General features: G+C 53.8%; 1 protein-coding gene and 1 long non-coding RNA gene across 6 annotated transcripts in view; one reads left to right on the top strand and one right to left on the bottom strand.

Annotated features, from left to right (window-relative positions):
* The window catches only part of NRG2 (neuregulin 2), a 179,112-nt gene that overhangs the window by 125,283 nt on the left and 29,466 nt on the right, over window positions 1-24,363 (top strand). For all 5 annotated transcript variants that reach the window (XM_061188245.1, XM_061188244.1, XM_061188243.1 and 2 more), the window contains exons 2-3: window positions 15,369-15,540; window positions 22,505-22,623. In XM_061188245.1, the coding sequence (XP_061044228.1) occupies window positions 15,369-15,540; window positions 22,505-22,623 (291 nt within the window). The remainder of the gene's footprint in view (window positions 1-15,368; window positions 15,541-22,504; window positions 22,624-24,363) is intronic.
* The window catches only part of LOC133089998 (uncharacterized), a 43,271-nt gene continuing 28,669 nt past the window's right edge, over window positions 9,762-24,363 (bottom strand). The window contains exon 3 of the long non-coding RNA XR_009700772.1: window positions 9,762-9,814. This is a non-coding gene — a long non-coding RNA (uncharacterized LOC133089998). The remainder of the gene's footprint in view (window positions 9,815-24,363) is intronic.

The raw sequence follows: 24,363 nt of genomic DNA, 5'->3' as shown, positions 1-24,363 counted from the left end.
CTTAGCAGCAGTGTTTGGGGGGAGGGGTGGAAAATAAGCTCACTCACATACCTGGGGTCCAGCCTCTGTGTGGCCCCGGGCACTGCCCTCCCTCTCTCTGGGCCTCAGGAAATGTGCTCTGCTCTCAGCTCTCACCTTCTCCACAGCAACAGCGGAGCCTCAGCCCTCAGGCCCTGTGTCTCTGAGAATCCTGAGAGGAGGAGAGCTATGGGATTAGGGTGGGAGGAAGGGGGAAAGCTGGCCCCAAAGAAACTGATAACCCCTGAAAGTGCTGTGTTGTTTTGAAGAACGACTTTGGAATTTGATTCTAAGTAACTGGCCTTTTCCGTGTGCCCCCTGAAAGTCCGGTCAGGGTTTGATGGAAAGTGTCCCTCTGTTGGAGCTCCCGTGTGAAGTGGACTCTGTGTCTGCCCACAGTAGGGCAGGGCACAGGCTTTGGTCTTCACGGGGATATGAAGGGGGATTAGCATCACTAGCTGAGCGCTCTGGACACATCTCATTTGAATGGGTGCAAAAAATCCTTGCAAGGTCTTTCTCTTTCATCTTTCCCATCTCCTGCCTTTGGTGAAGATAGCGCCCAGACTTCTAGGATCAACTCCTGTCTTTAGGCTGTCCGGGGTCAGGTCAGAGGTGGTCACGCGCCTGCCTACGTGTACGTGGCTGAGCCACATCTGGCAGTTGTTTTTGGCAGCCCCTGCCTCTGGCCTTGGCCCCTGGATGACCCTGCTGAGCCGGGCACCTGGAGTGGTCCTCCTGGCCCTCTGGGGCTCAGCCTGTGTCTCACACTCCACTCCGGCTCCCTGGCACCCCAGGGTTCATTAGGAGCAAGAACAACAAGCAGAGAGTGACTTTGTACTGCCCAGCAGGCTTTCATCCTGAGAGCTCAAAGCAGTTCACACCCCAGGACTTATAGGTCCTCAGCCCAGGTCCCAGACACTCAGAGGTGGGGACGAGGGGACAGAGAGCCCTGGTCTTTCCAGATTGGCCCAGCAGTGGGGCTGGGGGCACACAGTGAGTCACCCACTGTGGGAGAATCAAGTGGCCAGTAAGTCTGGGATAGAAGTAAAATTGGACCGAGGGCTTCAGGCTGCAAACAAAGGGGATAGTCTCCTTTAAAAGAGTATGAGCTGGTGGGACTTCCCTGGTGGCGCAGTGGTTAAGAATCCGCCCGCCAATGCAGGGGACATGGGTTCGATCCCTGGTCCGGGAAGATCCCACATGCCGCGGAGCAACTATGCCCGTGCGCCACAGCTACTGAGCCTGCACTCTAGAGCCCGCAAGCCACAACTACTGAGCCCATGTGCCACAACTATTGAAGCCCGCACGCCTAGAGCCCGTGCTCTGCAACAAGAGAAGCCACCGCAGTGAGAAGCCCGCGCACCGAAAAGAAGAGTAACTCCCACTCTCTGCAACTAGAGAAAGCCCACATGCAGCAACGAAGACTCAACGCAACCAAGAAATAAGTAAATAAATTTATAAAAGAAAAAAAGAGTATGAGCTGGGCCCTTCCTTCCCTCAGGCCCTCTGGCCCCTGTGGGTTCTATGAGCCGCTGGAGGAAGAAGCAGCAGCTTCTTGGGAAGCAGAAGCCCTTGGACTCGGATATTGACGAGAATGCCTAAGTGATCCCCACTTCTGCCCTCTGCCCTTGGTGCTGGGAGCTTCAGGGCCAAGTCAGGCCAGCCCTGACCTTAGGGTGGTGCCAGAGTGAGGAGTGTATGGAGGAAACGGTGCTAGCCCAGCACTGGCAGGCCCTAGCCCTGGCCTCGGGTGGGCTTCCCAGCGTGGCTACCCATGCCTGGTTATCAGCCCCACTCCCCCTTCTAAGTCTCCTCTGCATTCAAGCACACAAGGCTGGCCTGACGAACAGTTGGCATAGGGAAGAGAAGGGTTTTTTTTAAATACTGGCAAAGCGCTGCCAGAACTTGAGCCTGGGGTCCATCAGAACCATGTGCCCATTGTGTTTTCCCACCATGCCTGAGCCTGTAGCACACCATTTATAACTTAGCAGGGGACAGTGCAGCATATGCTCTCTGTCTTCCTCCAGCCCAGCCCTGGCCTAGCCATCCATCCATTCACCAAGACTTCCAGGTCGTGGCCACGTGGGAACTATACACACTGCGTGTGCTCTCATTCACTACAGTGTATTCAGTTCTGCAAACATTCACTGAGCTCCTCCTATGCAAATAAATCTGCAAACATTCATCGAGCTCCTCCTGTGCAAATAAATCGCAGCTCCTGCCCTCAAGAAGCTCAAGACAGATCCTTACAAAATACCTGTGATTGCAACCAAGTGTAAAGTCAGAGATCTGTATGTGATGAGGTATATGATGAAGAAAGGAATGATTTGTTCTCCTGGGAGGGTGTAGAGGAGGCTTCTCAGAGGGGTGACAATTGAGCTGAGCCTGGATGGTGAGGAGGAATTCACCAGGGTGAGAAAGGGCCTTCCAAGAGGTAGGAACGTTCCATACCCAACCTGCTTGGAGCTGGGGGTTGGGAGAGGAGCGGGGAGAAAGGAGGCAGCTATCATTTACTGAGCACTTACTATGTGTCAGTCCTGGTTCTATAGAGATACTATTTTATCATCCCCACTTTACAGATGAGAAAACTGAGGCAGGGAGAGAGTCCACGACTGGCCTGTGATCCAGCATGACTTAATGGTAGCATGGGATCTTAGGCTCAGGTCTGCCCCCTCCACCCTGCCTCGCCATGCACAGTCCACCTGGCTCCGGGCTCTTCCACAGTCTGTGCCTCTCAAGACAAACCAGTGAAGGACATAGGATGCTCTGTTGGTCCACTTGTTGGAGCAGGTCCTTCCCATCACACAACTGGTCAGATATTTACTTCCTGGGCTCTTGGGCAGGGTTTAAGGGTACAGAGATGGGCAGGTTGTGTCCCTGCCCTCACAAGGAGCTTGCAGTGTGACTGTGGCAGTAAGGTGTGAATAGGAACCGTGGAGCACTGACAGAGGGGCAGCCCAAGGCCCTGAGGCTGTACCGACAGGAGCTCCTGGGAAGCCTGAGGTTATTATGGTCAAGTAGTCTAAGCAGAAACCAAGCTCGGGATCCAGAGTCCAGCGAGATCTAGCACCAGTCTGGGTAGTTTTCTGGTCCTATGGAACCCCTTGTGCAAAAGGTGAATGTTTCAACCAGTGGGAACCCGGTTTAAAGCATAAACTTGGAACTTGCTAGTAATGCAAATTCTTGGGCCCCACCCCTGACCTTCTAAATCAGAAACCATGGGGATGGGGGCCAGCAGTTTTAGCAAGCCCTCTGGTTGACTGTGATGCGTGCTGAAGCATGAGAACCCCTGGTTAAGCTGTGGCCCAGCCTCCCAGGGCAGAGCCCTGCAGAGGGCATGCCAGCCCCACGGCACCTGTGCCAGGCACCATGCTTGGGGGCTGTCAGGGGAATGGGGTCGCCACCTTGTGGGCTGAGAGAGATGGGGACAGACCTAGAGCTGCAAGGTCGAGCCTGGCAAGGACTGACACAGAGTGGCAAGAAGAGAGACTCATTCCCATCAGAGGAATCTGGGCAGGCTTTCTGGAGGAGATGGGGTTGAGATAGACCTTGGCGAAAGGAAGCACTGTGCTGGAGAGATCTAAAGAGGCTTGGCATTCCAGCTGAGGAAACCACGTGAGCAAAAGGGGGCAACAGAGGGTGTTTGGGAAATAAAGTGCAATCCCAAAGATACGCTGCTGAACATGGTGTGTAGGAGGGAGAGATCAACAGGGCCAAACGGGTTTTCTGAGTGTCAGTCTGGTGAGTTTAGACTTCCCTGAAACAGCACGGAGTGAAGTGTTCTGAGCAGGAGGCTGACCTGGTCTCCCAGAGCCGCTCCTGAGGCATCGTCAGCCACCACCAGTTTGTGGCAGGATGGGCAAGGGGAGGACACGGCCAGGGCTCCTTCGACGGTCCCAGCCGATTAGTCAGGATGTGTGTGTGGTGATGGGTGCGTACAGGGGGCATGAGCTTTGCCTTGGGATAGCTCACCAGCTGGCAATACTTTAGAAGGATTCTGGAGGTTTGGGCCTGGCCAAAGGTCTGTGACTTCTGGCCTAGTCAGGCAAGGCTGGATCTGAGCTCATGGGCCAGTCCCTTCACTGTACAGATGGGGAAACTGAGGCCCAGAGAAGTTCACACACCACAAGGTAAAGGGTTTGGCAGCTACCGGGCAAGAAAGAGAGCGACAGCTTCCTGAGACACTGCCCCCTCCCGCCGACCACGGAGCCTCGGGTCTCAGTTCCCTGGGTGCACTGTGGTCTCCTGCCCTGGTCCTTTGAACCCTTTGCCTAGAACACTGTCTCCCTCCTCTTGGCCAACTCCTGTCACCCTTCAGGCCCAGCACAGGCTTTGTTCCCTCTGCAGAGCCCTCCCTGGCCCTCAGGGTGAGGAGGGAGGCTGAGGTGTATGGTCTGTGCCCTCATCACCCAGCACCTCCCCATCACAGTACCAACCCCACTGTGTGGGCAATACCCCGCTCAGCTGGAATCCCCACCAGGGAGACCGTGTCACGTGACCCTCAGCACCCGACATGTCCTGAGTGCCCGGTACATGCTTGAGCGAATGAATGACGGAGGCTGTTATCAAGCTGTTTCAACCCTGTACCCAGACACCTGTGGCCCGTTCTCCTATTTGAAGAAGAGCAGTCTCATGGGAAGAGGCTGCCCTGGCTGAGCTTCCTGCCCACGGCCGGGGGCCCCTCAGCTGTCGAGCAGCCCGGTGGGCTGAGCAAGAGTAGTCCTTCAGGGAGGCCCCGATTGCACCATCTGCTCTGCTGTCCTGGGGCAGATGTTTTGGCTGAGGGGGAAGGAAAGGACTGAGCTGCGGAGGAGTGTTGGGTGGGAAAGGGCCCTGGGATTAGCCGTCAAGGGACCCCACCCTTCCTTGAGTGCTCACAGCAGTCTTGACCTGGGCCACTGTGAGGCACCCATCAGTCACAGCCCAGCTTTACATCACTAATTCATTTGTTCAGCCAGTGATCAGTGAGCGCCTACTCAGTGCCAGACGCCAGGAGTATGGCTGTGCTCCCACACATCTCCTCCCTGAGGGTCCCACAGTCTAGAAAGATAAGAACCCACTTTGCTCTGAGGTAGAAAGCCCGAAGTAGGGCAGGTGAAATGCTCAGGGAGTCCGTGCAAGGCAGAGGTTGCTCCTGGCTCGGTGGATTAGAGAAGGCCATGCCATCTGAGGTGATCTCGAGGGACTTAGATGAATAAGAAGGGCCAGTTGTTGAGCTATCTCTCTGTTCCAGGCACTGTGCTAAGTTCTTGACATACATTATCCCCATTTAATTCTCACCACAATCTTCAGAGGCGGGTGAGATTGTTCCTGTTTTACAGACAAGGGACTAAAGGCTCAGAGAGGTTAAGTAACTTGTCTAGTTATACAAGACACTGGGCAGAGCCAGAATGCAAGCCGAGACTGGTCTGACCCCCAGCCTGTGTGTCTGACACTCTCAACTGTGCTTCTGTGGGGAAAGACATGGCGGCGGAGCATGAGCACAGGGCATGGAGGCAGGCAGAGGACAGAACAGGCACGCTTGGGGATCAGCCTGTGATTTGGTTTGCCTGGAATATATAATTCCTGAAGGGAACCGGTAGGGGAAAAGGCAGAGAGCTGTGTTTGGGAAGGGGCCATTCACTGACCAAGCAAGCTTCCCCTGAGGACCCTGGCTGCCAGCCAAGGAAGGCCCGTAGCCTTCCTTCTACAGACATCATGGAGCCAAGGAGGGTTTCGGAATGTCGGAGAGGCACACGGAGGTGAATCTTCCCAGAGTGGTACTCTGGGCTGGGGGAGCAATATAGCCTGAACCAGGGCCTGGCAGACGATGGAGGCTTAGGAGGGTGAGGCGTGGTGGAAGGTGATTGGTCTCCACCTTTGGGGAGAGACACAGAGTTGTCACCGATGACAAGGTGACTGAAAGCGGGAACTCAGGAGAAAGAGCACAGTCTTGGGAGAGAAGATGGAGAAACTGGTTTTCCCCGTGCTGTTTGTGAGCTACTGACTGCAGATCCAGACAGTGATTTGTTTTAGGGTGAGTTCTTTCCAGCCCCCTGTGTCACTAGCCGGGATCACAAAGACCACAGCTCAGCCCTCCCAGACTCCAGAGCGCTTAGGCCAGGACTCTCCAAGGATAACTTGTAGGGCGGGTGGCCAGGCCTCTGGCAACGTGGGGGACCCCAGAACCCACTGAGGTATCTGCATTTGGTGAGCACGTGGGCCTGTATCCTTACCTGTATCAGGCCTGCTAAGACTTTTTCCCCTGAAACCCAACATTTCTTTGAATTCTTGTATTTTTATTTTATGTTAAAAATCCACGTGAACTTGCAAGTGTACTCCATCATAGATCTGTTTGTTTTAATACAAAGGTGCTGCTTTTCCTTACTAATGAGCTTGGCAAACCCTTCAGAAAGAGGCCCTGAGGTCATCCTGTGGCTTTGCATGCATCCCAGGTTGAGAAGCCAGTCTTGCCTGGTGTATAAGGTGCCTCCCCTTTCCCCACCCCCGCTTCATTTTCCCCTGACCTAGAGCTTCGGGAACAACTTTCTCCAGCCAGGCTGATGAGGTGGGAAGTGCAGACCTGTCCTAAACGGGAAAGGGGCTCTGGGATTCCCCTCCGCAGCTCTCTTTCTCTCTGGGTTCCTCGAACAAGGGGTAGCCTAGTCCATCAGCAGCAGGCCTCCTCCAGAGGGTTCTCCGAGGCCAGGGCCCATCCTTGCCCAATGAGGAGCTTAAACAGAGTTGGGCAAATGGTAATGGCCTTGCAGGACTGTCATCTCTGTTGTCTCTACCTCTACCTGCAGCAGCCAAAGAGATGATAATCTCTTCCATCCCTCCATAGAGAGCTTTCTTTTGCCCCATTCCTCTAAAATAGGCAGAGTGTGGTTAATAGATGAGTCATCTGAGGCCCAGAAAGGCTAAACTACTTACTTAAGGGCGGACAGTTGGAAAATCGGGAGACCAGAACAAAGACCTGAACTACTGTGTCCTCGGTTACCACTCTTTCCTCTGTTATGCACGGCTTCCTCTGTGCCAACTCTAGTTGTCTGCGGTCTGTGCCCCGAGCACTGGTAAGAACCAGGGAGCCATATGCCACCCCAGCAACCGGTGCCTCTGCTCTGCGAACCTGTGCAGTCTCCCCAGACATAGGTGACATCCCCCGCAGTCCCCCATCTCTGCTGCTCCTGACCCCATGTCTCAGCCCTGAACCTAGGTGAGGAACCGTGGCGTAGACCTGCCTGACTCCCGGGGCTGGGCATCTCTGTCTTGGGAGGGTCCCGAGGCGGCAGTGTTTCTGTCAGGCCGCCGGGCTCCTGCCAGAGGGGACTGGGGGAAGGGAGGGGCATAGTGTTGGCCCTGGTGGTCAAGACAGGCCTGTTCTTGCCCTGCCCTTGCACTGTAGGGTTGGGTGTCGGTGGATGGGTGCTTCTGGATGGGCAGGCGAGGCTTTAAGGCAGGAACCATCTCAATTGGTCTTGGAGCTGCCAAGCTTTGTGTCCTCCTCCTTCCTCCCTTCCCCTCTCTTTACCCACCCCCCTGGACCAGCGTCTGCTCTCTCTAGCTCCCATCCCCAGCCAGCCCTGGCCCCTCTTCTCTACCTTGTAGCTGAGGTGTCAGGCACCTGGCCTGTTGAGCTAAGGGCCCATTAGGTCTGGGCTGGCTTTCACTCCACTCCCAGCCTCAGTGGAGCCCATGGCAGCGGCCACATTGTCTTGCTTAGCACCATATCCCTGATGGCTGGTAGGTGGCTGGTACATCATAGGGACTGAGGTGGATATTTGTTGGATGGTGTGAGAAGCGGGCAAGGCAAGCCCAGGCACCAGGCTGGGCCTGGTTGGCTGAGGAAAGGTGGCTCAGGGAAAGCCAAGAGGCCCAGCAGGGACACACTCCCTTTGCGAGGCCTGGCCTGTGGGTATCAAATGGCTTTTCCGCAGGCTCCGGGGAGGATACCTGATGGCTGGTTTCAGAGTAGGCCCTCTGTGCTCACTTAAACCAGCTGTGTTTTTAGTTGTTGTTGTTTCTTCTTTCTTTCTCATTTGAACTTGGAGTCTGTAATTAACCTCCCATAGGTCGCGGTCACTTTCTGGGTGGGGGAGGGGTGGGGAGGGGGCTGGCCCACAGCCCGTCAGCAGCAGGACAGTGGGAGACTTTGATGCCAGGCAGGCTGGCCGCATTGTCTCCAGGTGTTGCCCTGCAAAGGGGACTGCTCAGCCTTAGTCATGAGGTGAGGACCATTAACCCTTTTAGGAGTCCGCTGCCCCTGCGCCCTGGTTGTCGGGAGGGAGGCCGGGCCTGGTCCGCCTGGCTGGGCTGCCTGGCCCTGTCCCAGGCATCTGTCTTGCTCTCAGATCTCTGCAGGCTCCGCACCCACCGCCCACTGCCGAGAGGAATGAGGTCAAGCTGCTGGCAGCAGCGGTACTGCCTGGCCTCGGGGCTGGGATGTGGGAAAGGAGCAGCCCTGGTTGTTCTTACTGTTGTTGTTCTCTTCAGTGAGGTGCTTTCTGGGGATTCCCTGCCACACAGATGCGGGCCAGATGCCCTGGCTTGGCATCGGGTGATGAGAAAGCAGAAGCCCCCAGATTAACCATGGCTCAACTCATGACAACTGAGATGTGTCTTAAGGTTTTACGGGATCCCTTATCAAGGGAGATCTTTTTGCGGAGACCTGGGTCATCCCTGAGAGACTTTCCTCTTGTTGTTAGAAAGCTGCCAAAAGAGCTCTCCCCACACGCCCACACCCCTACTCCAGAGAGCCCTAGTCCTGCTGCTTAGGTGGGCCCTAAGCAGCAGGACTGGGAAGGGAACGGGACGAAGTGACCTCTCAAGGAGGATGGGAGCTCAGTAGACAGGACTTGGTCTGAGGAGACACTAGGGGCGGTGAAGGGTGGGCTGACCAACACCCTAGGGCCACCTAGGCCATCAACTTGCTGTCTGTCCCCGCCCCCGGGGGGCAGCAGCAGCCCCGGGGAAGCAGGGTATTGGGAATCTCCACCCACTTCTTTTGAGCACAGATCTTCCTCTTGCTTCTACCTGATGCCTCTCGTCTGTCCGCTCTCCTGTGTGCTGGGCCTTTAGGGTCCCCTCTCTGTGTGGGGAAATAAGCGCAGACCCTCAGGACTGAGAGCCCTCCCTTTGGCTGCAAAGCTGAATTTATAGAGAAGTTTATGGCCGTATTGTTAACATTAGCAGAACGTTGGAGACAACCGAACAAATTCCTCTGAACAACGGAATATTATGCAGCCTTTAAAATGATTTAGATCTGTATTTCTAGATTTGGGGAAATGTCTTTATGTTAACCAAGAAAAGTAGGCTATAAAACATTTTCAAGAGAAAAGTCTTGCAGGAAGTATTTGAAAATGTTGACAGTGGTTTTCTCTCTGGTGGTAATTGAATGGATTTAAATGTGCTTTTCTTTTTCCTTACTTGAACTGTGCAATTTTTTTAAAATAAATTTATTTATTTATTTATTTTATCTTTGGCTGAGTTGGGTCTTCGTTGCTGTGCACAGGCTTTTTCTAGTTGTGGCGAGCCAGGGCTACTCTTCGTTGCGGTGAGTGGGCTTCTCATCGCGGTGGCTTCTCTTGTTGCTGAGCACGGGCTCTAGACACGCGGGCTTCAGTAGTTGTGGCACGTGGGCTCAGTAGTTGTGGCTCACGGGCTCTAGAGCGCAGGCTTAGCAGTTGTGGCGCACGGGCTTAGTTGCTCCGCGGTTTGTGGGATCTTCCCGGACCAGGGCTCGAACCCGTGTCCCCTGCATTGGCAGGCAGATTCTTAACCATTGCGCCACCAGGGAAGCCCACGTTGTGCAATTTTTCTACAACAAAAATGTATTTCTTATGTAACAAAACAATAACAGAGAGGCACAAGCTATGCTCCTTGGTCGGTAGGAGTGGTTGCTCCATACGGGGCTAGATCATTTCTGTCTGGGACAGCACAGGACCTGGCACATAGTAGCACTCAGTAAACACAGGTTGACTGACTACGGGGTGAGAGCCTACCCACTGGGTTGCTTCAGCTCTTGTCCTGACAGATCCCATCCACCCCAGGAAGACTGTTTCTCTGCTTGGTTCAGCTCTGACCCCAAGACACTCTAGGGACACGGTACAGTGGTCTCCATACCTCACACTAGCATTGCATTCTGGGCCCTGGGCTATAAAAGGGACCCAGACAATACCGGACCCGGCTCAGAGATGGTGCCCAGGCTGGGGCTAGAGCTGGCCCACTCATGTCTGAGGCCTGGTAAGCTCTATCTTCAGCTCCTCAAAGGTCTGCTGTGTCAGCAGCCTCTTAGCCTTGTCCCAGGTGTCCCCAGGGTCTGGTACTGAATCCAATGGGATGCAGTGGGAGAAGCAATGGTGGCTCAGGATAAGAACGAGCTTAAAATGCAGAAAGTAAAGTAAGATCAAGTAATTCCCCAACTTATAAGCCTCTGATACCTCCCACCACATCTATAAAACTCCAGGGCCGTCTTGCGCAGGTTGCCCACGCTCCTCACTGCAGAAAGCCTGACAGGGCTCCAGGCCCAGGAGTGAGGGTACAGAGGTCCTCTGGGCAATGTTCCCAGTGCCACCTGCGGGGCGTTCTTCCTGGGCTGCCGCCCCTCTCTCCAAGGGACTTGCTTGAAGTAAAAAATGCAGCCTGTTCGCGGGGTCCCATTCCTTTTCAAAACACACATCCTTGGCTTTCAAAGAGCCGTGAACTAAGATACCTGTGAACAGGGACCAGGACTGGATGCTGCTAGAGCAGGAGACATAGGCTTTCAGTATCTCAGATGATGCTTGTGAGGAACCGTTAAGAGACAGAAAAGAAGACTGTTCGTAACGAACACAGCACGATTGAAATGTATGGTTGTTTTTATTGTCATCCTTTAGCCCAGTGCTGTCTAACAGGAATATAATGCGATCCACATATGTAATTTAAAATTTTCTAGTAAGCACATCAAAAGTGGTGGGGGGAGGCAAAACAAACCCAGACTTTTCGTCCTAGCTCACACAGCCTCATGTCAGTCACCTGGGCCTACTTCTCCAGGCTCCCCTGCCTTCCAGAATCTTCTAGCCACCTGGGTCTTTTTTATCCCTTGAACTCACCAAGCTCATTTACCCCTCAAGGCCTTTATCCAGGAGCTTATTACTGCCTCATATTTCCTGAGACTGTTTGCTATTATCTACTCTCCTCACTCTAATGCAGGCTCCCAAGAGCAGGAAGTTTATCTGCCTTGCTCACCACTGTACACTCAGGGCCTGGAACAGTGCCTGGCATATCGTAGGGTGAATGAATGGGGAAAAAGTGAACTGGATGGGGTTCTGAAGTGAGTGGACTGTCACTCGGGTCAGGTCACACAAGGTTCTCACTAGATGGGGTGGCTCCTTGTGATCTGAAATGCTGTCCTGGGTTTCCCATTGGTGGCAGGGAACGACCTTGAAGCCCCCAGTTCCTCGGGCCCTCTGAACTGGGGTCGTGCCTGCTGTTTCTGGGTCAGTCTCTGTGTAACCATTACCACCACCATTAAGCAGTGGCCTCGGGCTCAGGGCACAGGACGCCAGGACTTGTCAGGAAGCACCACCTCCTCCCACCAGGTATTCCGCCACCCCCGCCCTGGCTCATTGGGAGGAAGGGGGCCTGGGTTGGGGAGGGTGGGGTCGGGGGCTCCCTCACCTCAGAACTTCAGGGAAGGTCAACACTCTCCAAGCAGGGGAAGGAGGCACCTTAGAACTTGAGAAGAGCTCTCTGTGTCCCCAGTTCACGAGGAGGGGGAGGAGCCTAGTTGCAGGTCACCAGGTGACCAAGAGGTTAGCTCACTGGGTGTCAACCCAACCTTGGAGCAAAGCCACCTGTGAAGATGTGTTCAGCTTGCAGCCAGCTGTCAAGCTCTACACTTACAATACGTGCTCTTGCCTAGAGTATGTTACATACTTATTATATATTTTTAAAACCCACATACCTGGACCCATCCTCACAGGTCCTGCTTCAGAATGTCCAGAACAATGTCCCTGGCACTGACACACTTTTTAAAGCTTCCCATATGGTTCTCATTAGCATCTAGGGTTGATAACTATCGATAAGGGGTGACTGGGGCCCCGAGAGCAAGCAGACGGAGGACGGTGGGGTGTAGGTAAGGGGGAAGGATGCTGAGGCAGGGCTTCAATCACACTAGAATAATGAAGTTCCAGAAAGTCCCAGAGATTGATAGGTTGATACACATAAAATCTGAGTGTCAAAAAAAAAAAAAAAAAAAAAACCCCAAAACAATAAACCAGCATTTAAAAATGTAAGAAGCAGGTAATTGGGGAAAAACATTGTAGCAAAAGGTGAATAGCCTTACTATTTATAAAGAACTCTTACAGATCAGTAAGATGAGCACCCAATAGAAAAACAAGAGTACAGACAAGAACAGGCAATTCAAAAAGAAGAAATACAATGAGCCAATACACTTACGAAAAGCGGTCAGCCTCACCAGGAATCAAATAAGTGCAAATAAAAACAAAGAGGCGTTATCTTTTGCCTAGCTAATTGGCAGAGATTAAATACATGATAATACCTCATGTTGGTGAGGGTGTGGAAAAAACAGGCACCATCGTTCAGTGGTGGGAGTGGAAATTGGTGCAACCTTTCCAGAACGCAGTTTGGCAACGTGGAAAGCTGAAGAAGATTGTACACTTTCTGGCGCAGCAATTCCACTTTTAGGAAGATTGCCTTAGGAAATAATTGTGGATAATGATAACAGTAATAGCTAACCTTTATTAAATGCTCTGTGCGTGCCAGGCTCTACATCCCTTATCTCATATAATCCTCAGTCATCATCCCATGAAGTAGGAGCTGTTTTTATCACCTGTGTTTTACAGATGAGGAAACTGAGGCATTAAGGCAATAGCCTGAGGACACAGAACTAACAAATAGCAAAGCCTGGGTTTGAATACAGGCAGTCTGAGTCAGGAGCCTCACTGCCCGTACAGCAGTATACACTGGATATGTGCAAAGGTTGATGTGCACTGGATATATACACTGGATGAAGCTGCAAGGGTGTTCCTCTGGGCTTGTCTGTGATGGGGTGTGGTGAGGCAGGGGAGAATGTATGCTGAATGCTCCACAATAGGAATTGGTTACATAAGTTCTGATTCACCCATTCAGGAATATTATGCAACCCGGAAAATGGTGCTATAGGGAAAAATGTGTGTGTAAATACTAGGGGTTTTTGTTTATGCTTAAAAGGTCTCTGAAAGGATGTAAAAGGAACTGATAAAATTAATTGCCTTCTAGAAAGGCAACTGTGTGGCCTTGGTCAGAAGTTAGAGGGAGATCTGTTTTTTAAGCCACATACCCCTTTTCACTTCTTGAATTTTGAATCATGTGAATATATTCTCTATTAAAATATTTATATATCTATAAATATATACACACATAAATTGTTATGTTATAGAACTTATTCCAGATAATAGCATTTCAAGGAAATAAAGTCAAGGGTTTCCAAAAAAAGCTCCAAGACCCTTACTTGGGGAATCATACTGAAGTCAATGAAGATACTTCTTTAATATTTACCCACTGATTTAATATTTCCCAAACTGATTTGCTCATGCAACCGTTTTCTTAAGTAATATCTATTATCCTCTTTCTGGATATGCCTGTCCTATAGAAGTCAGTTTGCAAAATGTTATTAATACTTAATGCCAAGGTGAAAGGCTTACAGTATTTCATTACATGAAAGAAACATGTTACTGGCACTGATCCCACTTTGTTTAAAAATAGATGTGTAGGTGCGTGTGTGTGTGTGTTTTAAATACTTGTAAGTACTAGGATAATGGATGATTTTATTTTCTTTTATCCATTTGTATTTTTGAATTTTCTAAAATGAACAAAATCATTTCACAAGCACCATTTTTTTGAATCTATGTACTATATTTTTTAAGGCTTTGGGAGCACTTTCTCTCCATGCTCCCTCTGCCCCTGTACCCCACGCTCATCTACTCCCTACTAAAAGCAGCAGCCCAGGGTTAGGTTCAGTGAGGGGCCCCTGTAGCCAGGCCCTCTCACCTGTCTTTATCCAGAGCCAGCTCGAGCTGTGACTCTGAACTCGTGGGGGAAGAACCAATGGCCTAGACAGGGTCAGTCAGTCCCCAGACAACTCTCTGGCCCCAGCAGACCCTCCCTTCAACCAGTTTCTCTGTTCCTCAAAGAGAGCCATTGAGGCTGCAAAAGCAGACACCGGCCTGCTACAAGCCTGACACATTGCAAATCCAGATACCTGGGCTCTGTGGCTGCCTGGCTGGGTGACCTTGGCCAAGTTTCTTAACCTGAGTCTCATCTTCACCCTTTATGTCAGCATGACACTTGCCTTACAGAGCTCGGTGACCAAATGAGAGCACACACAAAGGCACTGGGTATCCTTTACAGGGCTGTCCCAGTGGAAATTATCACACACCCCAGCAGGGAGCATGGACTTGCCATCACTGTCCTAAGAACAGAGTACTTTTTCCTTTTCTTTTTTTAGGTTGTTAGAGGGAGGGGGGCAAGGAGATGAAACATGGGAGACTGGGGCAGGCGGAAATAGAATGGTGTTCAAGAAAAATGGGAGAAGCCTCTTAGCTTGGCATTTGCAGCCCTGCAGCCCTGTGCCCAGCAGTGTAGCCCCAGGCCCCATCCCCCACACAGCCACACCACTTCACCCATTCAGGGCAGCTCACCTTGCTGCCCACGTGCGATTCTGATAAACCACAGCCTGGACCACCTCCCTCCCTTCTAGCTCCCCCATCCTTTAGCTCTCAGCTGAGTTAGCTCCTTCCCCAGCCTGGGTTGGGGACACGCCTCTGGGCTTCAGCACCCCCAGGCCTCCATAAACCATGCTGTGATGTCAATGCCAGGTTCCAGCTCCTCTGCCAGACTGAACTTCCTGAGGGCAGGAGCTGTGTCTGTCATTTTGGTCCACTTGTGTCCTCTGGGCCCAGCATAGGCCTGGGGGTCTGCGACAGGAATTAGATCATGAGCACTGAAGTCAAGGAGACCGGGGTTTGAATTCCAGTTCCAGCCCCTTGGGGAAGTGACTTCACCACTCTGAGCCTCAGTTTTCCCCATCTGTAAATGGGTTTAATCATTGCAATGAACTCACAGGGTGATTTTCATCAGCTAATGTGTATCAAGCTCTGAGTACCATTCCAGGCATGAAGGAAAACTCTCCATAGGCGGTACCCACACTGACATCATCGCAGACCCTCTGTGAAGGCTTGTTGATTTGAACTAGGAAATGACACCAGGAGGGGCGGCTCCCCAGGCTCACCCTCTACCCCAACCCCCAGGACAGTGGCCCTTCCTCTGCTGCGCGTGCTTGGCGCTGCCCCACCACCAACACGCTCACCTCCTGCCTTGTATCCCCACAGCCACCCGGCCCAAGCTGAAGAAGATGAAGAGCCAGACGGGACAGGTGGGTGAGAAGCAATCACTGAAGTGTGAGGCAGCAGCCGGTAACCCCCAGCCCTCCTACCGCTGGTTCAAGGACGGCAAGGAGCTCAACCGCAGCCGCGACATTCGCATCAAGTACGGCAATGGCAGGTGAGCGACATCCCTCCCTCCATCCACCCAGCCACCCCCCCCATCCTTCCTCAGAAGGAGGGGCCTGAGCCGGAAAGAGCCCAGGGCTGTGCCCCCAGATCCACCCGTGGAACCAGTTCCAGTCCCCCCTCTTTTGTGGCGCCCAGTTTCTCCTTGCAGCTCCAGCCCCTCTGGTGATGCGGCCCCAGCGTCTTGCAGACGGTACCTGCTTAATTAATGTCCCTGGATGGTTGAAGGCAATTTGATTGTCCAAGTCAGCTTTAACTGTGGAGTCCCATCTTGTGCATAAAACTTCTCAAAGGACCCGCCACAGGGTCGGAAAGCCCACCATTGGGCAGTCTTTGGTGAAGGACCCTGCCTCTAGAATGTGTCTGGGAGGGCACGTGTGATGATGGGCTGGTTCCTCAGCTCAGCAAGCTGTCACTGGGCAGACAGCCAGGTGAGGGAAAGGCACATGGCTTTGACTGGTGTCGGAGGAATCTATCTCAGACAGTTCCCCCGTGACGTGGAAATTGACTTTAGTCTTTGAGTCAGTGCTCCAGGGAAGAGAATCTGAAGCTCTAGGGTCTCTGGGCTGTGGAAGGTGGCCTCTCTTCCATCTTGGATTGGCCAGACAGGGGGCTCCAGGCACCAGAGAAGCCAAGAGTCCAAGGGCAGCCCCTCACCTCTCTCCTGAGGGGCTGTGAGAAGGCAGGACAAGCCTGACCTCTGTTCTGCGGGCCCTGAGGGCCCTGTGGACTTCCCTCTCTGGCTGAGGCACACCCCAGCCTTTCCTGCCCCTCCAGAGGAGTTATCATTTCCTCCTCACCCCTGCAAAATGCAAATGAAGATGATTTTAGAGGACCCTCCAACCTACCCGACAACAGAAAGTGATGCAAAAAGGGTCTGGGCTCAGGCTGCTCCTGGTTCGCCGGCTGACCCCGGCTGTACACATCCTGCCCTCAGGCCTTAGTCTCTGAAACCTGTGAAAGAGGAGGTGGGGGTCAGGGGTCTGGGCAGGGCTTCCAGTTTTCTGACTTTCTTTCTAAGAACGGGGAGCAAAGACAGGACTGGTCACCCTGGAAAGTGGTCCAGGCAGAAAACAGAAAGTAATTTAAGAGGATTTGGTACAGATCAAAGGTTTATGGCTGAAGGAACACTGCTTCCTAAGGGAACTTGGGAGGGGGGGTCTGGGGTGTCACCAGTCTACAGAGTTAGCAAGAAATTCAGGTTGCCCATCAAGCTCACCTTCTGAGGCCACCTCACCCCTTCCCCGCCAAGCCTGGCTCTGAGCTGGAGAGAGGAGTGGACAGGCTTCTACAGCTTTGGGGGCCCCGTCTCCCCTTCCCCCTACTTCACTGAGACAGCAGAAGTCAGGAGACGGGGTGCTCCTTGCCGGCCGCATTACTCTCAAACAGTCCACAACATGGCCCATCCTCATCCCCAGTCCTGATCCGCACGTGGCCCTCACACTCACCCACATCCTTCTGCACACACAGAGCCCTTGTGCCACCAACAAACTCCTTTCTTTGGTGACTTCAGCCTCTCTCTCTCTCCCCCCCAACAAACCACTAACATCGCCTCTCTTCTAAAAGCTTTCCCTCCACGTTGCCGCCTCCCATTCCTCCTCCGGCTGTTGCCCCATCTTGCTCCTTCCCTCGATCACCACGTGGAGGGAGTTTCACACCCACTGACTCCACACAGCTCAGCCTCCACTCCTCTTTGCTCTGCAGGAATCTGCCCTGTAAATACAACCCCAACTCTCTCTGCAGCTGTGGCTCTTGACAGACCCTGTGACCTCAGAGTTTCCCGGCCGCCAGGCCTCTCAGCAGCCTTTGGCATGGGTGCCACCTGCTTCCTTGCCCCTGTGGTCCTCCTGCTGGTCCTCTTGTGCCTCTGAGCACCCTCTCTCAGGCGTCATGAATGCTGGGACTTTGCTGTGTTTGGGGCTTCACTCTTCTCCCCTCTCCACTGGTAGGTGATTTCACCCTCTTATATTTGATGACCCCAAGCCTCCATCTCTAGTTTGATGGCCTTTCTTTTTCCAGACCCATGCTGCCAGGTAAACACTTAGTTACCACCCCTGAGATACCCCACAGATCTTTTTTTTTTTTTTTGGCGCATTTTTTTTTTTGCAGCATTTATTCCCAGACCATAAGTTTTTGTTTCTTAAGTTTCTTCTGGATATCCTTTTCTTCTGTGCAACCTCCTCTTCCGGTTTACAAACAATCTGTTCTTTTTCAGTAAGAATCATCTCAATGTGGCAGGGAGAGCTCATGTATGGGTTGATCCGACCATGAGTTCTGTAAGTCCTACGCCGCATCTTGGGGACTTCATTCACCTGGATGTGCTCAATGACCAGAGAATCTACATCTAAGCCCTTAAGTTCAGCATTACTCTCTGCACTTTTGAGCAGGTGCAGTAAAAATTCAGCACTCTTTTTGGGCCACCGACCCTGCTTCCAGCCCCCCTGTTTGGCCTGGGCACACCTACCAGCTTCACCATTGTAATGATGGAATAGCACAGGTTACTTCTGTAAAGTGACATCCTTCAGATACTTGGTGGCTTTTCGGATATGCATACCCTTAATGGCCTGGGCAGTTTCACGAGTGTTCTTAAAGTGAACACGAAGATTTGAACCTCTATGATTTGCATGATTTTTGTGGGGTTTTCTGGGTCAATAGTGAATTTTTAGAAGTCACCTCAGGCTGCTTACCAGAAAAGTTCCACAGACATCTCTAACCCAGAATGGCCCAGTCTAGCCTCTCTGCCTTGCCCCTTGTGCTCTCCTCTCAGCTGTGGCAGAAGCAGACTGCCCGCTGGCCGGCACCTGCCCCCATGCCGTCCCCTCCAGGTGGATACCCCGTCTCTGGAAGGAGGCACCCTGCTCCCTGCTCACTTCTGCTCTCCCTGCCTCTAGCCTCTTTTCCTCCACGGTCTCACTCTTGACCGCGCCCCACCTTTTCTGGGCCACAGGCCCCTTTGTGAATTCATTTCTGTATCTCACATACATGTGCTGAGCAACAGTTGTATGCCAGGCACTCTATCAGAGGCTGGAGATGCACCAAGGATTGGAGCAGACATGGTCCCCACCTTCACGGAGTTTCTAGTCTAGATTCTAGTGGAGAATCTGGTAAAGGCCTTGACCCTTACTTCAGAAAATATGCGCCTTATACACCTGGTTTTGCTTGCAATTCGAGGGGTCCACAGAGTCACTTATCCCTGTGACTCTGACAGGGGATGATCTTTCTAACAGGGCACATATCTGATCATTCATTCATTTGCTTGACAGATCTTGAGAGCCTGCAGTATGCCAGGACAGCCTAGGTCTTGGGGCCCTTCTGACGCTCCCCTTCCTGGCCTGTAACTCACTGCCTCGCTGTTCCCCTACACCTCGGTGCTTCTGACCCCTGGACTTGGGCCCAGACTGTTCTCTGTGCTGGCAGCGCCCGCCCCCCCTCCTCTCACCTTGTCCTCTGCAAAATTCTCCGAGGCCCGGCTTAAATGTCACATCCTCTGGGTCACCCTCCTGAGCCCTCCAGCAAGCTCCCACCGTCTCCTCCCACAGTGCCTTAGACACGGCTTCATGTCATGGTTGGGGGGCTGTCTCTCCCAGCATGAGAGCCTCCAAGACCACCCCCCAGACACACCCTCTCTCCTGTGTGGCCTGGCAGAGGAGGTCTACTTCCGGTGTGAATTGATGAGGATCTTGCAGGACTAGCTCTCCTCTCCTGGGTGCAGGGTGACACTAGGACTGGGCAGGACACCCTTTGGGTTGGCCTTTGAGCAAGTTACTATCCTGGTCAAGCCTCAGTGTCATCAGACAAATGGGTCACACAGTCCTGAAACGGCCTGGTCATATCATCTGGGTCTCCTCCTGGGTACTAAGGACCCCTGAGAGCCTGAAGTGTGCCTCTGCCCCCTTCCTGTCAGGACCTTGTCCCATCTGCTGCATTTCTGAAACTGCCTTGCTCCACCCATCATGCCCCTGGGCTCCCTGCAGTGTGGCGATGGGTTGGAGGAGGGGCCATGATGGAGAACTTCTGATTCCCATGTTGTGACTCAGAGAGCTGCCACCTCTATAGACACGTACTTCACCTGGCATGGGGGCTAGGGGTTAGGGGCGGGAGTCTTCTTTCTGGCAAAATCTTCTCTTTCCTTCTGCCCACACTGCAGCTTGCACTCTGGCCCTCCCAGCGCTCCGTTCTGCCCAGGCCACTCTCTGTCTTGACATCACTCTTGGTCTACGGAGACCCCTTCCCAGTGGGTGCCGCCTGTCTCTGGGGCTGCGCCACTGAGGTGTCTCACCCAAGGCTTCCTGTGCCAGGAGAAAACTGCCCCCCTTCCCAGCCCTGGGCATGGAGCCCACCCATGCAGAACCGAGTGTTCCCGTATTTATGAGGGGCAGGCTGGAACTGGCCCCTCGGGCAGGCAGCAGGAGGTAGGCACTGAGGAAAACGTGCGGACGGGTGGAGGAAGCAGCCGCCCAGATCCCTAGTCCCTGCCAGCAGAAAACTGGCTGAGGAAGGAGGGGAGGGGCGTCCATTACAGGGGCAGACCTGGGTCAGCCTAGCGAGCGGGCACCAGGCCTGCCAGAAGGTGGGAGGGAGTCCTGAGTCCTTGGGGCTTCGGACTGGAGCTAGGAGTGAGGAGAAGAGAAACGTAGTGGCCCGCACTCCTTAGGGGCCTGAGAGCCCCACAGAGCCCCCCCTTCAGCCCTGACCCCAGAGCCTCTTGTGCAAGGCTGGGGCCACCTTCCTGGAACTGGGGAGATCATCACACACCTGGTAAGCCAAGATGTCTGCAGCCAGCAAACCTAGGGGTCATTGTTTCTGTCCCCTTGCCTCTTTCTGGTACCTCAAAGGGGAGGGGCTCTCCCTGCACACCCACCTTTCCACACATCTCACACCCCTCCATACGGGAAGCCCTTCCTTCTGGTTTTAGCTTTCATTCCTCCAGATAACTGTGAGCCTAGCTCCGCCTTGTCCTGCTGCATGTCATGTCGTGTGAGGGAAGCTCCTCTGAATTCAGCTGTGGGTGGGCGACAAGGAAGTTCTGAGTCTGTGTCCCCTATACCTTCTTGACCCAGAGACCCTCAGGTGATCCCCTACTCTGCTCATCTAATGTCAGGGAAGAGCTGGTGGTCAGGAAGCAGAAGCCTGGTTCTGGGACAGCTGAGATCTGTGGCATCTAATTAGGCTGGAGCCAGGAAGGAAATGCTGTCTTAGCCGGAGGGGCCTCCAGGGCTCTGTTTAATGAAGAGAACAAACTTGAATTGACAGAAGAGGGTTGTAGGCAGACACCGGGCCAAGGAGACAGAGAACGGCGTGAGCCGGGAGGGGTGGAACGGAGTCAGGCAGCTGTCACTGTAATGTCAGCAAGGACATCACCACAGCAACAGGGTCTTTTTGACAAGACAAGCTCATGGAGGCTGGTTTGGGGGATCTTGGAATGAGGAGGTCTGGGAAGAGCCCAGCATCAGAGGCTGAGGTGGAGCTCAGGAGACAGGTAGGTCCCCAAAGCACAGCCCGGGGAGGGATGTGGGTCATTTTGCCATCTCCTCCATCCCTGGTGCAGCCTCTCCGCTCACCATCCACACCTTCCCCCATCAGCTTCATGGCTCTGTCTTTCCATCCCTAGGCCCAGGGCAGGACAGCTCGGCTACCCTACCTCCCATGCCACCACTCCTCCAACCCACTGCGCATATTCTGGGAATCTGATTTTTTAACTCGGGACTAAAAGAGGAGGAGGTTACATCATGTTAAGAAATTTTCATGCTACTTTTTGTTTCCCCCAGGGACCAGGCGGGGTTCCCAGGGTTTAATCCGGAGCTCAGACTGGCCCTAAAGAGCACTGGGGCAGAGGGAGGGATGGGAGGTTTGAACAGATCCTACGGAGCCCAGGCACCCGCGGGCAAGTGCAGGGAAGCCCACGGAAGGAAGGAGAGGTTTGGCAGGGTCTTCAGAAAGAAGAGGGGAAGCAGGGCCAGGTGCCCTGGAGTCACACACAGCACTGAAGTCTCTGCCCAGGCCTCGCCCCACAACTCGTGACATGCAGGGCTGGGTGCAAAGCCCTGCACAGAGGGGTTAGCCTCAGCATCAGGCTCCAGGAGGCAGCCCACGAGCTGCTTGGGGCCCAAGTCCTCACCAACTCCAGCTCCTCATCCACCTCTGCCTTTGCCTTGCTGGGTACCCTTGGACAAGTCCGGAAGCCCCTCTGGGACTCAGTTTTCCCATCTGTCCTGCCCTGTCCTCCAGATTAGCCACAAGGGTCAAGTCAGGCCTTGAGGATAGGATCTTTTTGTTCCCTGAGGTATCCAAGCTCCCAGCACACAGAAGGCACTCAGTGAACATTTGTTGAATGAATGAAGCGAAACCCCTTGGGGAGGCCACAGAGTGCCCCTTAGTGGCAGGGCCGACACAAAGGCAGGAGGGAGCTACAGGTCTGGACTGGGAGGCTGGGCACAGTTGCCATGGGAACCTGTTAGATCGGTGGCCCTGCCGGGTATCTGGAAATAGGCCTGGCTTATCTAGAGTGACGCGGCTGCCGCTTCTAAGGGAAGGCTGAGGTAGCTGTGAGCCAGCAGCTGCTCTACTGGAAGGAGGTGGGGGGAGACGCAGCGGGCCTGAGAGAAGGGCACTAAAGGAGAAGGAGGGAGGTGGCCATGCGACTTCCTAAGGACTCCACTTTCCTCCCCTAGAAAAATCGTTACAGAGAAGGCCCAGCCCTGGAAAAGTGAATGTGAGGACTCATGGACTTAGAATCCCACGTTCTCCTGAGTGCCCAGGTCTCCCTCCAGCCCTGGGGACTCTGCACTCCACCTGGACCCCAGCAATGGCTGGTCAGAGGGAATCTACTTCCCGTCCACGCTGCGTAGACGCTGTGGCTGTGCAGGGAGAGGTGACCTCTGGGTGACTGCTGGGGAGCCACGGCCAACCTAAGCCCTGGCTCACGCCTCTCCCCCTCTTATCCCCTCCCTAACCAGAAAGAACTCACGACTACAGTTCAACAAGGTGAAGGTGGAGGACGCTGGGGAGTACGTCTGCGAGGCTGAGAACATCCTGGGGAAGGACACCGTCAGGGGCCGGCTCTTCGTCAACAGCGGTAGGTGGTCCCCCAACGAAGGGAGGGGTCCTAGAGGGGTTCTGTGGGGTGGGCCAGTTGCCCCCCAGCCCTAGGGAGGCCCGCACATGATCCATCTTGCACTTGACTCCTCTCCCTCCTGCCACTGCCATATCAAGCCCCAAGATCTGAGCTGATTCAGAGAAATGCAGTCGAAGCATAAATGTTTAGCTTTGTTATCTGGACCTGGAAGAGCCGCCAGCTCTCGTTTTAAATACCCTGAAAACTAAATATTTTGAAATCAAGAGGTGGGGGTGGGGGGAAGGATATTTTTAGAAGGCAATTATGGGAGGCTGGGCTGCCAGAAGCGGGGCTCCGGGGAGAGGCAGACCCAGGGTGCGCGTGAGCTGCCTGCCCGCTGCTTTGCTGGGCGCCCGAGTGCAGGCAGCCGGCTCCGCAGGGCCACGGGTGGGAGGCTTGGGTGCCCCGGGCCCCTGGGGGCAGCCTCAGTTCAGAGATGGCAGGACCCTCTCCCACAGGTCATCCCCTCCCTGGGAAACGTGCAAGGTCAGGAGCCCACGGCACCCTTCGCTTCCCGCCTCCGCAGAGGCAGCTCCAGCTGCGGCATGGAGGCGGCCTCCCTGCTGGGCTGTCCTCTGGTTATCGCCCTTGACTGGAAAGTCACCAAGGCTGCCGTCCTCAGGCCGCGCCCCCTCCACTCTAGCCTGAGTCCTCAGAACCCCACAGCTCTCGTTCCTCCTCCTGACACCCAGCCTCCGCGTACCACTTGGCCACCTGGTTGTTGGGTTCGCTTCCAGTCTTGCTCCCAGCACAGAGTCCAGTCCTGCATCTCCCTTCATCCCCTGTGTTTCCACCAGACAGCCCTCCAGTACCCCCTACACCCAGCGCAGTCTAACGAGAACCCTGCCCTCTGACCCTCAGAGGAGAGCCTGGCTCAGACCCGGTCTGCCGTGTTGTAAGGGACCTCCCTTGTCCTCGCAGCCTCTCAGCTCCTCCATCTCCCTTACCACTGGATCTACCAGGTCTCAGTCTGCGAGTCCTGGTCCGTCTTCTTTCTGGATCTTTCACTCACGTCTGTCTTTTGCATTCCAACCCCACCTCAGGGGCAATCCCGGCCGAGGTTTCATCCCTGCTGAAACTGGACCAGAGCAGCAGCCTCAAGATGCTTTCGCCCTGTCACTCCCCCACCCATGCAGCCAAGGAACAAGGACTCGGTCCCACAGCCCAGCTCTCACAAATCTGACCCAAATGACCTTTCCGACCCTAACTGTAGTCGGCCTCTCCTTCCCATTTTTATTCTTCCTCCTGCGCCATCTCTCCCAGGCAGCTATCCTCCTGACCTGTCCAGCCCACCGCAGTGGCACTCCCAGCGCAGGCCCAACTCCTGGGCCACTCCTCGGCCCTCTGTGGTCTTGTGTATCTCTCTCTCCAATTCTATCAGATCATTCTTCAGCTCTCATCCTGTTGCCGAACTTTCTTTGCGGGTGTGACCTTCCCGGTGGAATTGTGAGCCCAGGAGTGAGGCAAGCAGGGAGGATGCCTTCTCCCCAGGAGTTCCAGTAATCACTACCATTTCCTGAGAGCATGCTCTGTGCCAGGCCCCATGTTCCCTCTGGAACCCTGACTCAACCCCACGGAGTACTTCATGCATTAGGAGACTGAAGCTGAGAGAGGTTAAATATTCTGCCCAGAGTCAAACAGCATAGAGCTACACAATGAAAAAGTAGTTGGCAAACACTGAGCCCCTCTAAGCTCTACGTG

Source organism: Eubalaena glacialis, chromosome 4, assembly GCF_028564815.1.
Source record: "Eubalaena glacialis isolate mEubGla1 chromosome 4, mEubGla1.1.hap2.+ XY, whole genome shotgun sequence".
Taxonomy (NCBI): Eukaryota; Metazoa; Chordata; class Mammalia; order Artiodactyla; family Balaenidae; genus Eubalaena; species Eubalaena glacialis.
This window is presented reverse-complemented; position numbering and strand designations above follow the sequence as displayed.